The sequence below is a fragment of the Populus euphratica genome, unplaced genomic scaffold (assembly GCF_000495115.2).
Source record: "Populus euphratica unplaced genomic scaffold, PopEup_1.0 scaffold95.1, whole genome shotgun sequence".
In the NCBI taxonomy this organism is placed as follows: Eukaryota; Viridiplantae; Streptophyta; class Magnoliopsida; order Malpighiales; family Salicaceae; genus Populus; species Populus euphratica.
Genome location: NW_011499885.1, coordinates 655,973 through 681,615, shown reverse-complemented (window position 1 = coordinate 681,615; position 25,643 = coordinate 655,973). Strand labels below are relative to the sequence as shown.

Sequence of the window (25,643 nt, the reverse complement as noted above, 5' to 3'; positions counted from 1 at the left end):
ATACTATTATAAAAAATTGCATGTTAACACCAAAAAAGATTGCATGCTTTTCTAGAATAACGACTTAAAAGCAAAATAAATAAAATATCATGAAATGACCATATCATTCTTATATTTAAATAATGTATTTAATTTAACTCAAAACCAAAATTTCTTTTAATAAAGTTAAATTTAATTAAAAAAAATAAAATAAAAGGACCTAAGATATCTTAGGTTATTTTCAAAATTAGTGAAAAATTATATAGAATGTAAAAAATTAAAATAAAACTCATGCAAGATGAAATTGAAAAAATATGAGTTAAAAAAAACAAAAAAAATAAACCTAAATAATTTTTTTAAACCTAAGTTAATCTTCAAAATTCAAAATCCATTAAATTTTAGACTCAAGTTCAATCAAGAAACTCAATTTAATATTGTTGAATGATGAAATTGAAAAAAATATATATATTTAAAAAAAAATTCAAAGTAAAAAAATAGAAATAAAAAATGAAGAAAGATGAAATTGCAAAAAAAAATTAATTTTAAAAATAATCTCAAATAAAATAAATAGTAATAAAAAAATAAAAACCAAATTTATCAAATAAAAAAATTTAAAGATGATATTAAAAACTTATTTCAATTCTATACATTAATTCAAATAAAAAATCAAATGAAAAGAACAGAGATTAAATCTTAAAAATTAAAGAGCTACTGAGGCCAAGCGTAAGGCATTTTTTTGCTATTATAAGTTGCTGCACACGCTGCTTGAACATAACAGGGCGACTTGACGGTGAGTGCAATGCCCGTTCCATCCATTTTTATATATATATTTATTAAAATAGAAGATTGCCCATAAGATCGTATGATAATAATAAAAAAAAAGAATGAAACCATAAATAAACCCCTAGAGTTAAGTTAAAGAAATCCTGATTTTTTAATAGCAATACAGTCACTGAAAAAGCTTCTATATTCAAATTTAAAAATTATTTGTTTTTAAGAGAAATTAAATAATTGTGCTGTGAAAAAACACAAAAAGACTAAATTATCCATACTCAAGTTTATAATGACTATTATTTCTAATAAACAATTTAGTTTTTTTAGAAAAGTAAAATATTTATTTTATTATTATAATTCACATGAAGTATATTTACTATACTCTCTCCACAAACTTTAGTGTTATTGTGGCGAACTAGAATTCTTAGAGTTTCGTATTTAGAATTTTCCAATATGAGGGTTCAATAAATAATTTTATTTTTATTTATCGTTTGATTTCCCATTAAATTATTTTGTCAAGATTTTTTCAATAATGTTTTTGTAACATTATCCTTTATATAATTGATTAATTTGGATAACTTAACTTTAATTCTAACAGAACTCTAATTACCACCATTCTGTATGGTAGGCTTCTGCTCTAAATAAATATTTCATTTATTAGCTACTTCATTTATAAATTCTATAATAATAATAATAATAATTTAGGTTGATGCACTAAACTGTATTTATTTTTTTGAAGTATTTTTATTTAAAATATTTAAAAAATAGTTTATTATTTAAAAAAAATTATTTTTAATATTAATGAATAAAAAACATTATTTTTTTAATCAAACATTGTGGAGACCTTCCAAACTGCGCCTAAAAATGTACCGGAAAGAAGTCATCTCTCCTCTGGAGCCACTCACGTCATCATTCTGACACCGACCAGGGAGCAAAGTTGGATTTTATGGGGGCATGATGAACCTATCACGCCGCTGTTATCAGATAATTTTGTGTCATTACCGATCATAATCTCAAGTCAGAACCAAAACATATGCAGCGAGCAACATGTGAAGGAGAGAGCAGGTAGGCAAAAAAAGAAAAGTACAGTGGTTAGCAAATTAAATGTTTTAAGTGCAAGCACATGAAAACAATGACAATCTCCATCTAATCTATAAAATCCAGTGCTCTTCGCTCTAGATAAAGAACATGAGGTGAAGAATTCGAGTGAAAACTCCGAGTGAGTATAAAGCCAATCACCAGATGGCGCTATCTCAAAGCAGTTTGCCCACCAAGACAGAGACCATCAACCAGCTCTCTCCATCTCCAAGCCTCCTTCAACTGAACAGACACAACATGCGTAAGTCCAGCGCCATGGCTTCAAGCGCCTATGAAGATATGGGTGAGCAAAACCCTGTACAAGTAGCCACGAGAGGCACTGTTGGGTCCCTCGTAATGCAAGAACTCGAGTACTTCAGCCAGCTCGAATTAAGCCATGGAAGATCAAAGAAGCCTCAGCCCCTTATTACCGCCCTGGCTTCTACTGGTAGTCAATCCAAAGCCACTCTTGGATCTGCACTTACAACCCCGAAAAAGAAACTGCAAGGAGGAAGCAGGCGTCTACCGAGAATTTGTTCGGTTGTGGAAGTGTCTGATAGCAGTCGGCCAGTTAGGATTTCAGGATTCAGTTATAGAAACCTGAAATCTGAGGTCAAGAAGCTGCAAGCTTAGACAGTTCTCTCAGATAGCTTTGAAAAACCAAGCTTCTTGAGTTTACTTGTTATAGGGTTAGCCCAAGCTCTATCTGGGTTACCACATTTTATGTCCACGATTTCCACAATTTTAGTTGCTTTCCTGTCAGATTTCTCCCTACTTGGCGTTCTATCCAAAATAATATTATCAGAGCCCAGCATCGGCATATGATGGGTGCTTTTTTTGAAGCTTTTCATTTTCGGACTAGTTTCAGGGCTTCTGCGAGTCATGCCGCTGCTGCTTGCTTCATCTAATGATTTTCTTGCTTGTAGTTTTCTAGGAGTAGTAGCACTACAGGGAACCGAAACCAGAATAGTTCTAGGCTTAGTTTGAACAGATGCTGATGCTTGTGGGGAGGGTTTAATTGATTCCAGCTCCTTTGTTATCAGAGCACCAATTGTTCCGGTGGTACCCACCCTGGTAGATCCTCCACCTCCCTTGATAGCTTCTAGTTTCTGAACCATGTTTCTATTTCTGTTCAATCAGAAGTATGAGCTCTATCCACTAGTGTTTTGACATTAGCCTTTAGAGCTTGTTGGGATAGTTGCAGCCAAAGAGTTTCACAAGCCTGTTATGAAATAGACACCTGCATGTACGTGATACTTCTTAGTTGAAGAAATCTGCACATATTTTTAGCACTAGAGTTCTGGTTTTGAGACCATGCCAACAAGTGAAGAGCTAAAACACACAAACACACACACAGAAACAACAAAATCTCTAGTAAACTAGATGGCAGATTTAAATGCAGAATGCTCAGCAGCGTCATATCATCCCAACGATGAGAGTGATGAGTTTTTGATCGAAACAAATATTGCAAGAAGAACTGACTAGCTACAAATCAGATTAGTGAATGTCTTCCCAAAAGTGTTAACAGGAAGAAACGGAAATGGTTTATTTGGCTCCTAAGAAAACAGGAGGTATAATCTAGCAACTGATAGCATTCATCAAACATGAGCTTGGACAAAAATGAGTAGAGATCCAGCAACCTGTAACACTAGTGATAAGTTCATCAAAGTTCCTATTAACATGCTCAGTTAGGATCCAGAAATTGTAGGGATCAAAACATGATCAGCAATAGATATTGAACGCATATTTGTATGTAAAATGCAGAAAGCAAAACGTACCGCAAGATCAGATAGATAGATTTATCCAGATTTCAGAAACCATCAATATCATTAAGATGACCCCAAAAAAACCCCAAATGAAACAAAAGAACCCCAACAACCTACAAGTCAAACCGCAAACAATCCAATGCATCATAGGAGATGGAGATAAAAAAAAAATGATCACAACCAAGATCAAAAGCAAGGCAATCCTGTGAAACTAAGATTTTTTTTTGGCCAACCAAATTCAAAGACAACACCAACAACAATCAAGAATCTGACCTTGAAACGAAACCCGGAGTGGTGGATAGAAACTGGGGATCCTTGCATTAAAAGTTCATGCTATTTTAGGTTGATTTAAGAATCATCACGTGGGATTATGCGCATTCCAAGGAGATATCTAATCCAAGGTCAAACTTTGTAATGAACTCTAAACTTTTTACGAGGAGTGCTTTTGTGTCTTTGTCTACGTTAATGTCAGAGACTGGTCAAAAGGAAGAGCAACCAATCATGTCGCAGTGAATTCTGACTCCTGCGGTAAAGACCAGACAGCAACAGCTTGTGACCTGTAGATTAGCAAATAGCAAATAGCTAGCTACCGTGTCGTTGTCATGGACTGAAGCTAAGAAAAAATTCATGTCCCAATGAACCCAATTTTCGTGGGGTTTAATGACAGAAATTTATTTTTGATAGAGACAAGACTTCTAAAACAAGGAATAATTGATAATTTTAAGACTTGAGATGGCTTAACAATTGATTTGCTGTGCATAAACCAATATCTTTATATCAGAAAACCGGTGTTGTTTTTCTCATCCATTTACGTCTTTGATTCTTTACAAGTATCTGTAATCCCTGCAACTTGCTTGAAAAATATTGCAGTCTTGTGAGCAATACAGAGTTAGGATTATTTGCCAGGGATATTAAAAAATAATATAAGATTTATTGTATATAAGTTGTAAAAAAAACTTGGATGATTTAATTTTATTTAAGTAATTTATTATAAATATATAATGATTTTTATATAAAATAAAATATTTGGAGCATTATCAAATTAAGACAAAATAATGAAGTTAATTTTATTTTTATGATGCATCTATTATTTTAATGTTATTGATCTTTATATTCAAGTTATAGATAACTTTTCAACCAATAAAACTAAAATCGATGAGAATAATTTTTACCAGTTAGTAGATATTCAAACATTAAATATTAATACAGCCCTAAATTAAAGTATACCCATTGAATTTTATATTGTTGATTAACTGGGTATTCCTAAATTTAAAAATAATTGCTTGAATCTCTAATTAAATGAACAATTTCAATTCTAGTAAGAAATTGCTCGCTAATCAATGCAATTTCTTTGTAAACTAAAACACATTGAGATTGCTTAATCATAATTTTAATATTATAAATTGGAATTGGTTCATTAGGCTATGAGTTATCAATATTTAAAAAAAAATAATTATATTTTTTTCATGATTCAACCTAAAATCAAAACATATATCGTGAGAAAAACTTAATAATTTTGGTGATTCTATTAAAAAGAAAAAAATAAAAAAAATAAAAATATAATCAAAACAAACCAATAAAATATATATATATAATTAAAAAAAGTTATTGTAACAAGAATTCAAAAAATAATTGTTAGAACTAGAGATCCAAAAAAAAGAAGCTAAAATAGTAAAATTATAAAAAATCTCATTAATTTTTTAATAAACATCTCAAAATCAAATAAAAATATAATTTAAATTTGAGCTATTGATACCTAATTAACTGGTTTTTTTAATAAAAAATAAATTAATTAGTATTGCTTCAATCTCTCTGAAAAAATTCTGATTGTGATTTATATCTTTATTTTTGTTTTTAACTGGCTGCACTGCTATAGGCATTTATATCAGGGTAGCAAAATACATTAATGACTTTATTTTTATTTTTCAGCGAAGATACCATAAAATCAATAGCAAAGTTAAAGGAATTCAAGAGTAAAGTAAAGAATAGCAAATATATTTACTATAAGAAGGGTTACCTCTTTAAAAAATATTATAGCTCCTCATATTTAATTGCCAAATAAATAAAAAAATTAAAATATCTTGTAAGGGCCCGGACCCGGGCCCATGCTTGCCCCTCTTTCGTTCCACCCCTGCTCGTGAGGCAACCCACTTGATAAATGCATCTCGAGTTATAGTATCTTGAAGAACAATAACACGCGAAGACACACTGGTAGATGGGGCCCGCGCTATACTGCTTGCTGGCATAACATATACTCGGCTAATTTAAATAAAACAGATAAAAATAAAGTAACATTATAAAAAATTAATAACATCAAAAAATAAAATAAAAATCGACTCAAGTACATTTGAATTAATATGTCTTAATTAACATGTCAAGTTTGAGACTTTATTATGATACCAAAGAGACTCCGTTAAAAATAAGTTAAATTAAATTATTAAATATTTAATTATTAAATAGTACAATATTAAAAACTAAAAAAATAATTAATTAAAAAAATCAATAAAAAAAATTCAAGTTAACTTGAGTTATTTTATTAACCTTGTATATGGCTGAGAAGATCATATAAGAAAAAAAATTAAAAAAAGAGAGGAAGAAAACCAATTCTTAATAAATCAAATGTTTAGTGATAAAATTAAAAAAAAAATTTAAAAATAACTTAAAAAGAACAATAATTAATTTTTATTAATCTTCGAAACCTATAACCCTAATTATAAGCTCGAGATTAACTATGTAGAAGGCAAACCCTGAAAAAATAACGATACAAAGTTCTAAACGAACAAAATGCAAATAAATGAAATTGAATAATAAAATAAAAATGATTAAAAAGAAAATAAATAATAATTAAAATAATTAAGACTAAATAATTTGAAATCTTCATGTTAATAGATAAAATTGAAAACAAATTTTAATTAGAAAAGTGAAAAAAATCAATAAAAAATAAGGATTAAATTTAATATAAAAATTAAATGAAACAAAACTATGAAGAATAAAATTGAAGAGAAAAAATAATTTAAAAGGAGATATACAAACTAAAAAAATAACAATAAAAAAATAATGATCAAATTCAATACTAAAAATAATTTAAAAGACATCTTTATATTATAAGAGGGAGAAAAGAGAGAAAATAAAAAGAAAAAAATTCATCAAAACTCAATTATTATACCACCATGTATACGAGTGACAACATTGAAAAAACAAATATAGCACTTCTAATGTTGTTACAAAAAGCAAAGTTTAGAGGTGAGATGACACCTCGTGTATTGCATAAATAGCTCGAGTGTTATCTACTAATATATGTTCTGGTTATTTTTAAAAAAATAATATTTATGATTATCAAAATATAAAATTGCTCCCAAGTCAACTTAATAATTACCAAAATAATAATTTGAAATTATGTAAAATCCCTTGAATGATAGTTTGAAAAAAAAAAACTTTAAAGAGTAATCTATTCTTTATATTATGCTTTTAAAATATAAAAACACCAAATTATCCTCTATCACTCCTTTGAAAAAACTTCCGATAATAGATTCTTTACCTTGCCTATTTTTTAAGTTAAAAGATCAAATTATTTAAGAATATTTTTACAATAACTAATAAATCCTATAAAAAATACTGTTTTATTCTGATAGCAACAAGTTAATTGATATTTTTTTTTTAAAAAAAAAACAAGATGATAATTATAGTATTAGGGTGAATAGAGAGAGAGAAAAACATGCACCTGGAAATGCAATTTACAATTGATTCACTACATATACACTGGAAGGAAGTCCATAAAATGTACTTATACCATGAACGGTAACCCAATTGTTTACTCCGAGATGAATTTCTCAAACATTTAAGTGTTCTTTATTGTAATAGATTGACTTCGAAAACGAAGGATTCATATCTTAATTCGGGTAGAATGTTTTTTCATTATAAAAACATTATAATAGATGAAAAAATTAGTGTGTTTAGAATCACGGTACAAATTATTTTTTAAAAATATCATAATTACTTAACTCAATAAATTGACTCGGAAAGTTTAGAATTTGTATTGATTATGGACGATAATTTTAATTCAAACTCTATGGATATTAACTTAAAAGAATGAATTTTTTTTATAGTTATTTTATCTTGTGAATAATAAATAATAAATAAATACTATTAAACCCAAATAAAAATAAAAATAATAATAATAATAATAATAATGCGTATGTGACATTTATATTTTTTTCATAGGCTCACACTCAAATACTTTGCATCTAATTGCCAGAAATAAACAAACAAATAAAAAATCTTATATATAAATAAAAAGAAAAGGAAAAAACAATCTTCGGCCCAGCAAAGTTCTAAAGGAGCGTAACTTTACAGGTCTTTAATCATGAACAAGCGACGTGCAATACTAGGCCCGTTGCAACGCCTCCAGTCAAAAATAGAAGCCCAACTTGGATGTCTACAAGTCAAAACTGGAAGCCATTCCTTTCCTTCATTTGCAATGGCTAATAAGCTTAATTTGTTTTTGTATTTTAAAAATAATTTTATGATATTTTTATATATTAATTTTTAAAATATAAATTTTATTTTAATATATTTTAAAATAAAAAATAATTTAAAATAAAAAATATTTTAAAAAGTAATCATCGTTACATTTTCAAATATTTCTAAAAGATATAAAAGCAATTAACTTTAAAAGATATGATCTTTGTCTTGATATTTGTTTTGAGCTTTTAATATTTTTATAAAAATATAAAAATATTATTTTTAACTTGTTTTTAAATCATTTAAAAGTATAAAAATAATTTTAAATTTTTTTTTCTCTTTAAATTCTAGATAAATACATTTTAACCACAATGTTAAACAATAAAATACAATTCTTGAACCCATTTGATTACATAATTTGATGCGATAGTCTAGAAGACTTAAGAGTATAATTTGTATTATATTTTAATTAAATACGATGAGATATTAATATAGTAAAATTTGCTTGTTTTGATTAAGTATACTGTTATTTTAATAAAAATAATTGATTTGGTGTTTTATTAAGTTAACCAATACTTCTATTTTTTTGAAGGCAGCCTCCAAGTTATATGAACTCCAGCAACTTCATTCCCTAAGCATAATATGTTTTTTTTCATGAAGATTATTGCGACAAGATGTAATTTTAGAAAACATGCCATGATTAGAGAATAGTTGACGCAGCTGGAAACTAAAGATATTTTGATTTATTGTAAATTTTAAAGACTATAAATATTATAATTATAAGAAAATACTTAAAATATTTATTTTTGTTTATCGAAATCTCACTTGTCCAAAAATTATTATAATCTTTTAAATAAAAAAAAATACACCCAAACTCAAATAACTGTTTTTTATTTTTTTTATTATAACACATGATAAAATAAAAAAAAACTAAAATTATGTGTTTAATATTGTGTTTTAAAAATATTTTTTAAAAAACTTAATTTTTTAATTTTAATTAATATATTTTTGGTGTTTCCAAATCATTTTGATATACTAATCTTAAAAATAAAAAAAACTTATTTATATATTCAAAAAAATTATAATAATATTTTCAAATACATAGTAATTTTTTTTAATTTTTTTTTATTTTAAATATATTAAAATAAGATATTTTTATTTATTAAAATTAATTTTTGATATTGATAGATAAGTGGTCTAAAAATAATAATAAAATATTAATTAAAAATAAAAAAAGTAATTTTTTTAATTCTTATAAAAACATTTTTAAAATACAATGATAAGCACACCCACCTGATTCTTTTTACAGGAACACTGACAGCGTCAGCTATATCCTCTTTTAAGTCCCCCGAGAGCTTTACTTTTCATCGACTCAAGAGGTAATCATCATCCATTATTGGAGAATTCATGATACGAAATTGTTCTCTCTCTCTCTCTCTCTCCCCTCAATATTAAATTCATATAACTTTTGTTTGTATTTTTCAAAAATATTTTTTATTTAAAAATAAATTAAAAAGTTTTTTATTTTTTTATTTTTTATATCAATACATTAAAAATATTAATTTAATATATTCTCAAATTAATTACAATTTTAAAATGTACCCAAACTCAAGCAAGTTTTAAATATTACAAAATAATATTATTTTAAATTTTTTTTGCACATATCATTTTTCTTCAAAATATAATCCAGATCAGGAGTTATATAAGCTGGGTTTAATTTATTTTTTATTTTAAAATTACTAATTTGATGATTTTTAAATATTTTTAATGATTTTTTATATTAATATAAAAAATAACAAAAATATAAAAACAATATTTTAATTTATTTTTAATAAAAAACACTAAAAAACAAAACACAATTTAAACTGGGTACCAAAGCGAATACCTACAAGGCTACAAGTAAATAACTCATTCAGAAGGGTCCAACTTATGTAGCTGGACTCTCTCGACCCTTTAGATATTGACTTCTTCAACAGTCATACAAATCAATGGTCCAGATCATCTGATCAAAGCTTCAGACCATGGTATGACCCCCACCATGATGATCCCAAAAAGACAACTTGGGAAAAAACAAAGGCTGACGGCTCCTCCTCCTTTCACATCTCAACAGTGATTACTGTGATCTAATCTGTAATTAGCTACTTTGATTTTCAAACAAGCAAAACTCCCTTTTCTGTCTTGCCTCACTCTCTCACGCCTCACAAGATCTCACCTTGTCTACCGTCTTTCTCTTCAACAATTCACATGTCCTCCTCTCCCCAACAAATGAAATCATCTCCAGACCTCACTTCCTTACCTTAGTTCTCACTCTTTCCCTTTATCTCTCTACAAGGTCCCGTCTTTCTCCTCTACACAACCACATTGGCACTTCTCTCTATAAAGCTCCAATCTTTTTCTCTGAAAACCTCCATTTCCTTCGAAACCCATTTTGCATTTCCTTGAAAGAGTCCATTGAGAATGAGTTCACAAGCACCCAAATCAAGTAAACCATCAAAACCCCAGAACCAAAACCAACCCACATCAAGATCCTCCTCTTTATCAACCCATTTGGCCATGGTTGAACAAAAGCAAAGAATCTTAACTAGTCTCTCTAAACTCGCAGACCGTGACACTCACCAGATCGCCCTTGAAGACCTTCGCACAATAACAGAAACAATCTCTCCTGATGCATTACCGCTGTTGCTAAACTCTCTCTATGACTCACTTTCTGAATCCTCCAATTCAAAACCCTCTGTGAAGAAAGAATCTTTGCATTTGCTCTCTCTTGCCTGTCAATCTCATAGAGATTTGACACTACCCCATTTGACAAAAATTATTTCTTGCATTGTTAAGAGGCTTAAAGATTCAGATTCTAGTGTTAGAGATGCTTGTAGGGATGCTATTGGGGTTTTATCAGGGTTGTATTTGAAGGGTAATGGTAGCTGTGGGGATAGTAATGGTGTGGGGCCTATGGTGGGTTTGTTTGTGAGGCCTTTGTTTGAAGCAATGGGAGAGCAAAATAAAGTTGTGCAATCTGGTGCTGCTATATGTATGGAAAAAATGGTGGAGTGTGCTTCTGTAGACGGGGATAATGGTGGTGGTAATGTTTCAATTGGAGCATTTTATAAGCTGTGTCCAAGGATCTGTAAGTTGTTGAATGGACAGATTTTCCAGGCTAAAGCAGCTTTATTGGGGGTTGTAACGAGTTTGTCCCAGGTTTGTGAAACTTGGTTGTTTGATTTTATTATTCATTTTGGCAATATGTAAACTGTGTTGCCTTTTATGATAATTTGTTTGGTGTATATTGTTAATTATGGGAGTCTGTTTGTTTTATGAGAAATTGTGGCTGAAATAAATTTTTTTTTAGGAGCTCTGTTTTGTTTTTTTTTCTTTGTGTGGTTCGAATATATTTTGTTGGGAAGGAGAAGGAACAACTGGTTGTTCTGATGATGTGTGATTGAATCTAAGCTTTCTGTGGTGATTCTGTTGAATGATGAATTGTAGGATACGCTTTTGCCAAGTTTGATAAGTGGTTGTTTTTATGTATGATTTATATGGTTTTTGGCATTGTGCATGGATCATTGTTTGGTCAAGGCTTAATAGCGATTGAAATGAAAGGAATGAGAATTTGGAATTTTGCATTCGTTTTGTTTAATCATGCAATTTGTTTATTCATCTTCACAATCAGCATTGAAGAAAGAAGACATAAATTGTGGCTGGATAAATTTTTTTCCTTCTCCTCTGATCTGTAAACTAAAAGGTTCCGGAGGGAGAGAGAGGGAGAGGGAGACACTACATACTGTATCCTTCAGCCGGCCAAAAACTTGTCAATTTTCGGAATTAGCTAGTCTAAATTTGTGACTTGCTTGAATGGCCAAAAAATGAGAGGAAAGAGACCAAAAGGTTGAGTTTTCTAGCATTACTTAAGAAGATCTGCTCCAAGCATCAATTGATAATCTATAAAGCATGGATTGAAAATTTGGGACATTGGCATATGTTTTCCGTAATCCCTCTCTAAAATCACTTTTGCCTCTTCCTTAACAGCTGCCTTTCCCTGAAATCTCATTTTCTTCCCTGGCATAAACTCTCTTTCCTCTTTTGGTATACTGCCCATTTCTCTGCAAACCATACAAAATGAACACACAAGTATTCAAATCCCCTAAACCTGTGAAATGCTCAAACCAATCTCCTACCAAATCCTCCTCAGCAGTATTTTCTTTTTCCATGCAGTTAGCAAATATTGTACTCAAGCAACAAATCTTACTTTCTCTTAAACTTGCTGACCATGACACCCATCAGGTTGCCTTAGAAAAGTTCCATTCCATTACTCAATCCCTGCCCCCAGGCAGTTCCTGTGCTTCACAACTCCCTCTATCAATCCTCCTCTGACTGCACCAATAAACCCATTATCAAAATGGTTTGCTGCCAATGTCATCATGATATAAAACTACCCTGTTTAACCAAAATCATTTCCCACATCATCAAAAGGTTGAGAGATTCAGATTCAAGTGTTAGGACTGCTTGTTGTGACACATATTTTGTTGGGGTTACATTTGAAGGATAGAGTGGGGTTGTTGGTTGAGCCATTATTTGAGGCCATGCAGGCGCCAAACAAAGGTGTGCAATTGGGTGCTGCTATGTATATGGTGAAGATGGTGGAATGTGCTGCAGCAGATAGCGTAATTATGGGGGAATTTCAGAAGCTACGCCCTAGGATTTGATGGTTGTTGAATCGTAAGAATTTCCTGGTCAAGGCCGTGCTTTTGGTGTTTTGAAAAGTTTGTTGCAGGTTTGGGCAATGTCATCCAGTTATTTATGTTTTGGAAGCGTAAAATATTTTCTTTTGGTGAGAAGGTTGATGTTTGATTGAAAGAATTAAAAGGAGATGAGAATTTAGAGTGTGGCATGACGTTTGTTACTTTTTTTTTTTAATTTGGTTTAGGTTCATAATTTATCCTACAAATTGTAGCTCTTGAGAGAGAAAAAGATTGAAAACCTCAACCTGTTGGTGTAAATTCCAAATTGTTGCCATGATAATAAATTAGTTAGCTTTCTCTGATTCCTGCTTATTTCAATTCAGTACTTTTTAAGCTGTTTGAAGTGCCATTCAATGAACTAGCTTACTGGTGTTTATTGAAGCTACTTTAATTGTCTTGAGATTATGAATTAGCATAACTCAAATTAGATAGTTGTAAATTCTAGCGAAAACGAAGCAAAATCCAGGAATTTTATTGAAAGTTGTGTTTTGTTGCAGGTGGGATCAATTGCACCACAAGGCTTGGAACCATTGTTACAAAGCATTCATGACTGCCTCAGGAGTACAGATTGGGCAACTCGTAAGGCTGCAGCTGATGCGTTAACTGCCTTAGCATTGCATTCGAGCAGCTTGATTGCAGATGGAGCTGCTATTTCCACTCTGACTGTGCTTGAGGCTTGTCGTTTTGACAAGGTACCTTATTTGAACTGTTTTCCCACTACATGCTGTTTCTTTGCAGGTTCTTTTTACTGGATTAATGATTACTCTTGGTTATCTCACTATAATAATTTTCAAGATCAATGGGCTTACCTTGGTTTTTATGATTGTATTGTTGAATTCATATTGGATGGTCTGATGCTTTCATTTTATTTAATGTTTCTTGTAACCTTGTCAAGGCTCAAATTAAGTTGCATTTAATGTGCATACTTAAGCGAATGCCGGAACAGTTAAAAGATGAAAAAACCAACAGAGCTCTTATTTTATTTAATGTTTCTTGTAACATTGTTGAGGCTCAAATTAAGTTGCATTTAGTGTGCATAGTTAAGCGAATGCCGGAACTGTTAAAAGATGAAAAAACCAACAGAGCTCCTCCCAAGTTTTGTTTCTCTGGATTTAGAAAAAAATTCTAATTTTTTATTTTGTTAAATTGAGATTGACTTGGAAAAAAAATTGTGGTTACTTAATTTTTATCCTTTTCAAGCATCAAGTGCTCCTCCTCATTTGGTGAAGACAGGCCTTCGTTTTTCTCTTATTAATTTAATTTCATTCCTATAAAATTTTTATTGAATTCATATATGACAGAAGAAAATTCAACAAATCCTATAAAATCTGCATTGAATTTCTGGTATGAAATGTCGAAGCTAATGAAGGATAGGAAGGGCATTTCTGAACTGTTCTACTAGCTGTCACTTAACAAAAATTTATCCTTCTCGTGGTTCTTATATCATTGATTTATGTTGTTGTGTGGTCTTTAGAGTTATATGTTATTATAGTTTTAAGGATGAAAAAGCTTATGCTTTTACTAAAATGCAATGCTTAAGAATAATGGAAAACAGGTTGAAGCTTCTTGTTGCTTCCTTCTGAACTATTATTGGGTCCATTTAATTACCATTTATTGGCATAACAGATAAAACCTGTCAGAGATAGCATGACAGAGGCCTTGCAATTGTGGAAGAAGATTGCTGGGAAAGGAGAAGGTGTCCCTGATGATCAGAAAAGTTCCTCTCAGGGTGAGTATTTCTGTAATATTTTTCTTTCTGTAAATGAAGCTTCAAATATCTCCTTTACTTCTTCACCATTTTCTTTATAATTAATGTTTAGATGGAGAGCGTCATGAGTCTGCAGAGTTGTCAGATAAGAATTCAAATCCTAGTGACAGAAGAAAGGAGTCATTCTCTAGGGATGCATCCAATGGTACTTCTCCAGCCAAAGATTCAGCATTAAAAAGCAAAGGTGGAAGCATTCCTGACAAAGCAGTTGTAATATTGAAAAAGAAAGCTCCTGCCTTAACAGATAAAGAATTAAACCCAGAATTCTTCCAGAAATTTGAAAAAAGAGGTTCTGGTGATTTGCCAGTCGAAGTAATAGTTCCTCGTAGATGTCTCAATTCTTCAAATTCAAACAATGAGGAAGAATCAGAACCAAATGATTCTGAATCAAGGGGAAGGCCAAACCGCATGGGAAACAGCCAATCAGATGATATTCATGGAGCTTTCAACAACAAATTCCGTACCATGGAGAGAGGAGTTACTGGAAAAGATTTAAGAACCAGAGCATTTGATGATGAGAGGCTTGACATAAACCAGAGGGAGTCTTCTGGCAGTCGTGCAGGTTTCTCCAAATCTGATGGTCAATCTGAAGGATCCTTTGTAAATAATAAAGGAAATTGGTTGGCCATCCAGAGACAGTTATTACAGCTGGAGAGACAACAGGCTCATGTCATGAACATGTTGCAGGTCTGCATATTATTTTACATTTAAGGAAATTGTTCTCATGCATGTTTTGTTTTGCTAATGAGATGCTTGATGTTTTAGGACTTCATGGGTGGGTCTCACAACAGCATGGTAACTTTGGAAAACAGAGTTAGGGGTCTTGAGAGAGTTGTTGAAGACCTGGCACATGATTTGACAATATCATCAGGCCGCAGAGGCAATAACTTTGCTATGGGTTTTGAGGGATCTTCTAATAGACCTTCAGGGAAGTATAATAGCTTCTCTGACTACTCTAGTACCAAGTACAATGGGCGGGTCCCTTCTGGGGAAAGGTTTTCCCAATTGGATGTTACAGCTTCAGGCATGAGAGGAAGGGGCTCTCATTGGAGATCCGATGCATCTGATTCTTGGGATTTTCCCACATATGGTGCTTCCAGGAATGGACAGGCTGGTTCAAGGAGAGCTCCAGGTGGTGGTTCTTTGGATGTCAGATCACCTAGATCAGAACATGAAAGTGATCAGTTAGGCAGCAGGAGAGCTTGGGATAAAGGGGCTGGACCTGTTAGGCATGGTGAGGGACCTTCTGCTAGAAGTGTCTGGCAAGCCTCAAAGGATGAAGCTACCTTAGAGGCCATTAGGGTGGCCGGGGAGGACAGTGGGTTAGCTCGGACAGCAAGAGTGGCCATCCCTGAGATGACTGCAGAAGCTTTGGGAGATGATGATTTTGGGCAAGAAAGGAACCCTATCTGGACATCATGGAGTAATGCAATGGATGCCCTCAAAATGGGTGACATGGATACAGCTTTTGCTGAAGTAATTTCCACAGGGGATGATCTCTTGCTTGTGAAGCTTATGGACAGATCAGGTCCTGTGGTTGACCAACTTTCCAATGAGACTGCACGTGAAGTCTTGCATGCTATTGGACAGTTTCTAATGGAGCAGAACTTGTTTGATATATGTCTCTCTTGGATTCAACAGGTATGGGTTTCCCTCCACTGAATATAAATGCGAGTTGCTTCATTTGAGTGATTCCTTGCGCAAACTTGTAGTAATAGGCTAATAGCATAAATAACATGTGGAACGCTCTGTAAGTCAAGAGTATCTGGTTGAGAAATGTTTATAAATTCCCTCTAGAGCTGCTACAGAAAATTGCTTGGAGTGCATAATAAAAACAGTGAAAAAATTAATGCCACACACACCCTCCTCTTCTAGGCGTCATAGAAGGTGCCTATAACCCATTATGTCAGTAAAAAATTGCTGCCACACGCCCACCCTTTTGAATCATGCATTGATAAATAACATATGTTGTGCCTGGGTGTGATGTAATGGAAAAGAGAAAAATGTGTAGCTAATCACATATGGCATCAGGTATGGACTTGTCTTAATGTTTGTTGTTTGGCATTACATCAAACCCACTATAATACCTCATGTCCCCCCGGCTCAATACAAGCTGGGAAAAGGAGATCATATATTTGTCCGATATCTCACTCTGGTTTGATTGTGCTTGTTTTTCAGTTGGCAGAAATTGTGTTAGAAAATGGATCAGATGTCTTTGGCATTCCCATGGAACTGAAGAAAGATCTTTTGTTGAATTTGCATGAAGCTTCTACCTCGATAGAGCCCCCAGAAGACTGGGAAGGTGCGGCACCTGACCAGCTTTTGTTGCAGATGGCATCAGCCTGGGGAATTGAAATACAACAGTTTGAGAAGTAATCAATGGCTGAAGCAGCTATTTTGCGCTAGGATACTGTATTTTCATAAACAAACTGACCGGGGTGATCTGGTTATACGTCCTGAATTTTACGAATTAAATGTAAATTGGAAGACAAGTTTTTCAAACAAACATATGGGTCATATGGATTTAATTCAAGTTCAATGGGGCATTAATGTATGGGTTTGTTCAACCTGAAAATCAATTCATTCTTTTGTGCAGCTGGAAGGATGCTGGTTATGGAGAAACTTCATAGTTCATACACTCACGTGTGTGTGGTTATTGAACAGATAAACAGCTTCACTCACGCGTGTGTGGTTATTGAACAGATAAACAGCTGCAATATTACCATAACTATTTTTCATAACATCCGGGTCAATCTTTTACATGCTTGATGCAATTGCACTAACACTAACTCCTAAACTCACCACTCACTAGAGATTTTACAGGTTGCTTAAAATAGCATCTATATATATAGGACTTCATGCATGTCCATCCTCACCATGCATATGAGATTTGAAGATGCCAACGAAGCAGGACAGAAAAACAGCCTCGCCTATTCATGGCCGAAACAGTGCAAACACATCATGAAATGCAGCAATTTGACTTCATGGTAGCTGACTAGCTTGTATTGAGAACGGCTCATGAAGCAAAATAGTTTCAAGAATGGAATCTGCCTTGACATCGAAAATGTGAACTCTGCTGGAATATCGAACTCCATTCTCAAGGTAGGAGAAACCTCAAAATAACATTTCACAACCCCAATGAGATCCGATTGTCGCAATGGCACCATATACCTACTTGGCGGAATACCAGTTTTGAGCACACTTTGCATCAACAGCTAGGTCCACCTTAAGAAAATTCTTGCCACCAAAGGGCTTGGACATGCAATCGACAACTATGGCCTTGGCAACCTCAGCTGACTCGGTTGGTCCTTCCAAAATCACTTCATCATGAACCTGTGTTTTTTATAATGGCATGCTGTTATGTAATGGCATGAAAAATCCTTGGAAGAAGGTAATTAAACACTAAAATTGAGACAACTTGGTTCAAATCAAAGGTAGAAATTAAGATATAAGTGGATGCAACTTGCAGTCATATGCCAAAACATCAGAGGAAACGAACATCAAATGTTAACAACAAAAATAATATGTACCTGTAAAAGCAGCTTCCATCCAAGTTCCTTCAGACGATTGTTCTTTGATATTTCTAACATTGCACACATAGCAACATCAGCAGCACTACCCTGTAGCAGTCAGCCAAATGAGAGAGAGAGAGAGAGAGAGAGAGAGAGAGAGAGTAGAATTGGGCAAACTTAAGCGCATAAGAAAGAATGAAAGAACCTGCACTGGGGTATTGATAGCAGCCCGCTCAACATGACCTCTTAGAGAAGAGCTAGCATCAGTCAATGAAGGAAAGACACGAGCCCGTCCCAGCAATGTGTGAACACGTCCATCTTCTCTGGCTTCTTTCTTACGAGCTTGTTGCCATTTAAGCACTTCTTTTCTTTCTTTATACCAGAGATTAACAGTTTCCTTTGCTTCTGCCACAGAAACCTGGAAAAATAGATGGTAAAGACCATGCTGTGGATCAACACGACTCAAAGCAAATCAGGACAGATCACTTATTATATTAGGTTTATTGGGTAAAGTTACCTTCCAATCCCTGGAAAGCCCCACTGGAGTCTTTCCATATGCAATTGAAAAGTTAAGCATTTTAGCTTTTCTTCTTTCAGAAGCAAAGGCATCCTGAAATATAAGTTCCCATTCAGTAAAATTAGGTAAGCCAAATTCTATGATTCTACTTCTTAAACATAACACAATGCGCACAAAAATCCTTTAAAGCAGAACACATGCAAAAAAAATCACAAAAAAGATCCCATTGGTTCACTTGAGAAACACATACACAAGCAGGTTCAAAGAATAATTCACAATTCACCTTCAACAGTGGAACTGGGGGTTTATCTTCACCAGGTTGAGGATACCATTCAAGAAGCACATGCTTTTTCTCAATGGCTTCACGAATATGCGGATACATGTTCACAGCTGTCCTTGAATGGAAATCTCCACCAGCTTTGAAAGCATCCAACATGCTCTTACAGTTGGCAAGATGTGCAAGAACCCTAAGTTCCAGCTGCGATATGAAAACATATTTCAATCAACCTTCACATATAGTGATTTATTTATGTATATAACTCAAATGCTTACTTGCCCATAATCAGCAACAATAAGTGAATTTCCAGGTGCAGCTATAAATGCCTGACGGATCTTGTACCGATCTTTCTCTAAAGCAGGCTGATTCTGATTTATGGAAGAGAAGATGTCAGCACTCTTTAATCTCTATTGCGTCCAGAAACAAAGTAAAATCCAAGCTTCTTTTCTTGTCTTAAAATTTTGTACTATCAACTGATACACTCTTTAATCTATACTGCATATAGAAAGAAAGATACATTCAAGTTTCTTTTCATCTTAAAATTTTGTAAAATTAACTGATAAACGACCATGAAAACTCAACCATTGTGTATCCTAACAACACTCCCAACCATCCTACAAAATGCCTTGGTAATTGACACCCATGAAAAATAAAAATCAGAGCTTTTGCTGTCGAGATAGGAATAGTGGATGATATATATATATATATAAAGTTAAAGGGCTCATGTCAACAATAGATTTCATAGTGGTTATGAATTATGATTAGCTGAAGCAGAAAAACAAAGCACACATATTCGACAGAAGCAGCAAACATAATATAGACTGACAATATGTCATGTTCCATTCAGCACATAAGAATGAGAAGAATTTCATCTAAAGCACAAAGGCATCTTTGATGGAACATTGATTGCATTAATTCAGAAGTTCATTCTAAGATGTTAAAAAAAGAGGTGAAAAAACCTGCAAATTTGGTCTCCTAGCTGATAAGCGCCCAGTTTCTGTGTTGATATTCAGAGAACAATGAACACGCCCACTCTTGCCTGATAGGTTATTGCTCTGTGGTAGAAAGACAATGATATCAGTACGAACTACCATGAAGATTTGGAGGTATAACAAAAAAGCATGGACAGGAAACGAGCTTAAACGAAGCACTGAAATCAAAATGTTACAGTATCATTAGAAGAAAACAGCAACCATCATCATTGTTGTCATTATTGGGATTGGGGGGTCTGGGAAGACTAGCAATGGATCTTAAAGTTCCAGTTTTTTATTTGTCAATTATTTTGCTTGAACCACAGAGTGGTTTAGGCAGACAACCTGATGCCCCTAAGGATTTAACTTTGACTTTAGGTGAATGTTTAAGAAATATTAATGTCTGAGCTTTAATTATGTGGGAAGCTAGATGTGTCCTTAAAGGAGCTTGATTGAGTTTTCTGAAGATTAAATGGTTGGATTGACCTAGATGTGTCCTTCTAGGAAAAACTTTAATTATGTGGGAAGCTGATTTCAGTATCTGCAGAGGTTGTCTTCTAGTTAGTAGAGTTAGGGGGCAATTATGTTTTACAGATTGTTGGAAAATTTCAATAGTAGGGGGAAACTGTGTGTAAGTTTATGATATAGGAATCCCTATTAGGAATCTTATTCCCCTTATAAGAAGAAATAACTCAAGTCTATAAATGTGCTTGTCGACTGTCAATTTCAGTATGAGGTTTACCATGACTACAGTGCAGTCCACTGCATCACAAAATCATAGCCGCCCCCCCCCCAAAAAAAAAAAAAAAAGCCCCTCTTTTTTTACAGCTTTACAAAAATCTCAAACCATGTTTCCATTGAACAAATATCTCAAACCACAACACCTCAATGCCCCCAATACACTTGAGGCAACCGCAACAGCACAGCACTATAAATGCATCTAATCAGGCATGTTAAACAAAAGGATCAAAGGGAATGGCATCTAAAAATAGCAGTAAAAATCACCTGCAGGGGGAGGATGAAGTTGGATATCAAAGAATCAATGGAGCAAAGTTCACATAAAGAAGAAATAGCCTGGCAAGCCTCAATCCCTTCTTCTGGCGTTTGAAACCTGCGCAGATTTCCTGCATGACCAGATTCATCTTCATTCTCAACAACAGATAACTCTTTTGATTCCAAATCTTCATCTGTCATTGTCTCAGAATCATCAAAGACAACATCATCTAACTGCAAGCCAGCAGCATCATTGACAACATATTCTGAAGAAATCTTCCTGGCCAAGCTCTTCAAAGAATCTCCGCTGACTGATGGCCAACCAGAAGCTGTATACGTCTCAACAGGCAGATCAACTCTAATGCTACATAACTTGATGTCGCGAAATTTTGTGGGAGTCTTCTTTCCTTCTTCAATCACTTTATCAACATTTGGGACTTTGAATGTTTTAACTTCGGGAAGAGTAACGAGTGGATCCTTGCTGCAACGGAAAGCAATTAAAACAAATAAGGTGTTTTTTCCCATCCACCCCAGTTTGGCTTAGATCAGATTCAGTACTAACTAGAGTGCCATGTCACTGCAATTCAACAGTAGGCAGAAGCTTTTCAATGCAAGAGAACTTAATTTACAGAATTCAAGAATTCCATGGTACAAATACTGTTGTTCAAATTGCTAGGAAATTAACATTTAGGAGAATGTGTTCCCTTCCCAGGACAGGACTCAAATTTATACTTGGAAAGTATAGTCACTGAGAAGACTAATTGATGACACAAACATTTTGATATTTTTAGTTGAAGGACAAACAACTAAATGTAAGTACCTCCAGAAGAATTTAACCTTTACCTGTTACAAATACCACCAAAAAGTAGTTGGCGCAGTTGAGTATCACTTCCCACATTCATGTACTTGGCATCAGGGCAATACCTAGAGGCCCAATTGCGAAATCTACTAGCAGCAACCTCCTGTTCTGCTTTGGCCACCTTCTCCATCACAGCAAGATATGCTCGATCAACCAGCATGCCCTCACTTTCCATTCTAACTAGAATCTCCCCAAATGGTTGCCAATATTCCAGGTAGAACTCAAACATAGATTTTTTAAGAACCGGCTTTCCATCCATATTCCATGGCATTTTAGATAGTTGGCTTTCCAAGCTTTTATAAAGCTGCAAAGTGCTTATTGCATCTAGAGCAGAATAACAGATCCATGGTTCTCGCGCTTCTCTTTGTAGCTCTTCAACAGGGGCAATGGTGGTCAATTTGCCTTCAGATCCATCTTTTTTCACCTTTTGCTTGCCAAAGATTTTTTTCATTGATACTTTACCAATCAACTCTTTATAGCATGGTTCTGCCCCGCACATGACCTTTTGGTCACCTGTAAGAGCTTCAAGAGAATATCCACCATTTATTCTTCTTGATGAATCCCATAATCGTGCCATGTGCATTGTATCAGCATGAAAACCAGAAACAGAAAACCCGTAGTTCTCGATGACGTGGTTATCAAAGCTGTAGTTGTGCCACACCTGCAGAAAGGATAGGCAACTTTAACGTTGGTCCAAATTGTATTCATGGACTGTGCATGCAGCCTAGTCATTGAAGCAAATGTAAGACAAGGCATGAACAGTTGAATTCTCTACAGGATAGACAAGGCTGGACTGTTTAATGTAGTCGACACCGATGGTTACTTTACAAGGAAAAGGAAGGAGTTGATGCCTCTCACTGCTAAATACCAGTATTAAAGCATATAAGATCTAACTTTAAGCTTAGCTAACAGCACAAGCCATTTCCAAAGGAGGGAAACAATGTCAGAGTCCAAGTCTTTGCCGAAACCAAATATATACAAAGGTCTAAAGTAAATGCAACATCAAGCTTATACACATCAGCAACCTCACAATGCTGATATTACATCAAACATCTAAATGATCATAGTGCTATTTTAAAGAAGCTGCAGATGAAGAGAGCATCAACAAATCAAAACTGACAAAATTTACCTTTTTTATGTCCGGGGATTCAAAAAATGGAGCAAATTCATGCAAAAGATCCCAGCCGCCACCATCAAGAACATCTACCCAGATACAAGATTTCCCATTTCCAAAATCTGCCTCCGGTCCAGAATAAATACTAAAGCATGTTATCTCTCCATGGTCAATGGGTGTTTCCTCTTTCACATCAATCTTGGCTACCTATAAAGATACTATGATCAGATATTTGAAGTATCTACATAGGTGGGATTTCCAAGAAATGGATAGACATGCATATCCTTTAAAATTCATGGACATAGAAAATGTGATGAGGAATCCACGAGAATCACAAATGATAAATTTCAAATATCATAATATTGTAAGATTAAGTTCGACATTCATAGCAGGGCCATCTAGGACCATTCCTTAAATGTAAAGCTGAAAGCTAAAAAACAGAGAAAATTTAGCTTTAAGTAAACCAAATAGATATTCAAAATATGCATGCGATGCCTATCTCTGCATAGCTAGGTGATATCCTGTTTTTATTAAACATGTTTCTGCAGTGTTTGTGTTTAGAATGAAGGTTAATTTTACAGAAGTCTTAAGAAACTTTTACCTCTCTTGGATTTTTTAGCTTTAATGCAACTCAAACATCTTGCTTCTGAATGGAACTTCAATATGAAGCCTGAGTAATATTCTGTTTGGGCTTAGAATTTGGTTTAATTTCTTAATGTTTGCAAGAAATTTGAGCATTTTTAAACTCATCCGATTTCCAGCCTTCCAAAACCTAGAAATTGTCCCATTTAAACCATAATCACTGCATGATCAACTTCAAAGATTAACCTTTAACTAACATTACTTCTTACAATACAAATCTTGCACTGTGAAACAGCTTCATATTTATGTATCTTGAGTTGATTAGCTCATGCAACTTTGGTCTTAGTTTGTTGCCATTGAATCATCAAAGATATTTAAGTTTTTATGTCCATTCCTACAGTCTACACTGGCATGCCTAGCTTTTATGTCCATGCCTACATCTGCTTAAGGCATTCCTACAGTCTACACTGGCATGCCTATCTACTATATGAGCAATTGCATCTGAAAGGAAAATAATAAACAGAATTTATTACGATTTAAGTGCATACCTCAGTATCGCAAGCATGGATAAGATGCCTATACTGATTTGTAAGCTTACTAACAACCTCCCTTGCCATGGAAGCATTATCAACAACCAGAACCCTCTCATAAATATTAGTAAGCCTGTCATGAATGCCAGGCTTATGAGGTCTTCCATGGGTCTGGGCTTTATCTGTTGAACCAGTACCTGTGTGTCCAAGTTCTTTAGACTCGAACTGTTTCTTATTCTTCATTCTCTGCATGAATGATTCATTATTCAACACATCCTCTTTTAAAATGTCATTCGAAGATAAACCATTTGGCCTTTTGTTATCAATCAGCTGACCAACATCCCTGGAAATTAATTGTTTCTGACTCTTTGGTTTATCTTGTATTCTGATTGCATTAATATCCATCTTTTCATATTTAAATGAATAAGGGCTACAATCATATTCACGTTTCTGCTTGAACAGTTCAATACTTTTTTGCTTCCACAAGGCTCTAGTACCATCACATGGGATCGTAGTGACCTCAAAACCTTGAGGGGTATAAATTCTTGGAACTACCATCCTCTTTTCACCTCTCCTTTGCATGCCATCAATTACTCGCAATGGGATTTCCCCCAAAAACCTAACAAATACAGTGAACAGAAATTAAAGCATCAGAACCGAAATTCCATTAAGAAAGAGTAAAAAAAACATGGACCAACTTTTTTAGTCAAGACCAATCAAATTGCTTCCAAATGCAACACTAGGGAATTCATCTCACTAACCAATTTGATCAGTCTGGTCTACATAAACCAAATCAATACAACAATTTCTTTTTAAAAACAACAAACCCCTAATGATTGCTCAAAAATTGTTGGAACACCCCGGAAGAAAAAATGAACCTTTATATCGTCATAGTCAAGCAAGCCATTGAGGGAGCAACATGAACCGAAAAAAATGTGAGTATCGACTAAACTGAGAAGCCTAAAAATATCACATTGTTCATTACAAAACAGAAAATCCCATTAACATAACTCTTCACTGCACTGCACTCAAAACCCAAACAAATAAAAAATAAAAAATAAAACTGGGTATTAAATAATTTCCAAAACTAAAAAATAAGGTAGAAAAACTAATAAATCAACAGGTTAAGGCCTTAACATTAATAGCAAAGGAGAAGAAACCTGTGAAGAGCAACGGAGAAAGGCCTTGAAGAAGCAGCTCTGGAGGCAAAGCAAGGACACGAGCGAGATAGGTTGAAATAAGAAGGGCATAATGGCCTAAAGGGACTAATAGGAGTGGTGGTGCAGGTGACCCCCATAGCTAAAACCTCAGCAAACCTCCCCAGCTTAGCAGCTCTACTTCTGCCGTATAAAAGAACCGTCTAGCATGGGTTATAGTGGCATATATGTAAATATATCGAGCCTTGGGTGGGGTTTGTGTTATCTGAGGTGGATTGCAAGTGGGACTGTGAAAGAAGCAGAGGCAGAGGCCATAAGCACAGAGAGACAAAGAGGAAGAGGGAAGGCCAGGAGGTCTAAAACCCTTGCGTTGTTCGTTTTTTTTTTTTTTTGGTAGAAAGCTCCGTTTTATTTTTTTATGGCTGCCAAATATTTGTCTTTGTGTATCATAATATTTCAATATTATTATTATTTTTTGTTTTGGAATTAAGGCTTGGAAATTTTTTATTTGCAGATATGCCATTTAATGGGGGTGTATGGAGAATATGGTGGTCTAGCAATGCAGTGGAT

At 33.8% G+C, this 25,643-nt stretch overlaps 3 protein-coding genes across 3 annotated transcripts; 2 read left to right on the top strand and 1 right to left on the bottom strand.

Moving 5' to 3' along the window:
* Window positions 1-1,860: 1,860 nt before the first annotated feature.
* On the top strand, window positions 1,861-3,125 carry LOC105130154 (uncharacterized). The gene is made up of 2 exons (XM_011032522.1): window positions 1,861-2,658; window positions 2,757-3,125. Exon 1 carries the CDS (start codon window positions 1,996-1,998, stop codon window positions 2,461-2,463), a length of 468 nt encoding a protein of 155 aa, XP_011030824.1. The 5' UTR covers window positions 1,861-1,995; the 3' UTR covers window positions 2,464-2,658; window positions 2,757-3,125.
* A 7,059-nt stretch (window positions 3,126-10,184) lies between these two features.
* Window positions 10,185-17,156, top strand: LOC105130153 (microtubule-associated protein TORTIFOLIA1-like). The gene is made up of 6 exons (XM_011032521.1): window positions 10,185-11,252; window positions 13,291-13,485; window positions 14,420-14,522; window positions 14,614-15,248; window positions 15,327-16,202; window positions 16,740-17,156. The coding sequence occupies exons 1-6, from the start codon at window positions 10,515-10,517 to the stop codon at window positions 16,935-16,937; spliced, it is 2,745 nt and encodes a 914-aa protein (XP_011030823.1). The 5' UTR covers window positions 10,185-10,514; the 3' UTR covers window positions 16,938-17,156.
* A 111-nt stretch (window positions 17,157-17,267) lies between these two features.
* On the bottom strand, window positions 17,268-25,489 carry LOC105130152 (DNA polymerase I A, chloroplastic/mitochondrial-like). The gene is made up of 12 exons (XM_011032520.1): window positions 25,077-25,489; window positions 23,935-24,535; window positions 22,820-23,011; window positions 21,675-22,351; window positions 20,844-21,312; window positions 19,827-19,922; window positions 19,143-19,235; window positions 18,874-19,068; window positions 18,591-18,683; window positions 18,279-18,491; window positions 18,092-18,181; window positions 17,268-17,894 (listed from the first exon to the last, which is right to left on the bottom strand). The coding sequence occupies exons 1-12, from the start codon at window positions 25,211-25,213 to the stop codon at window positions 17,733-17,735; spliced, it is 3,018 nt and encodes a 1,005-aa protein (XP_011030822.1). The 5' UTR covers window positions 25,214-25,489; the 3' UTR covers window positions 17,268-17,732.
* Between the last annotated feature and the right edge of the window lie 154 nt (window positions 25,490-25,643).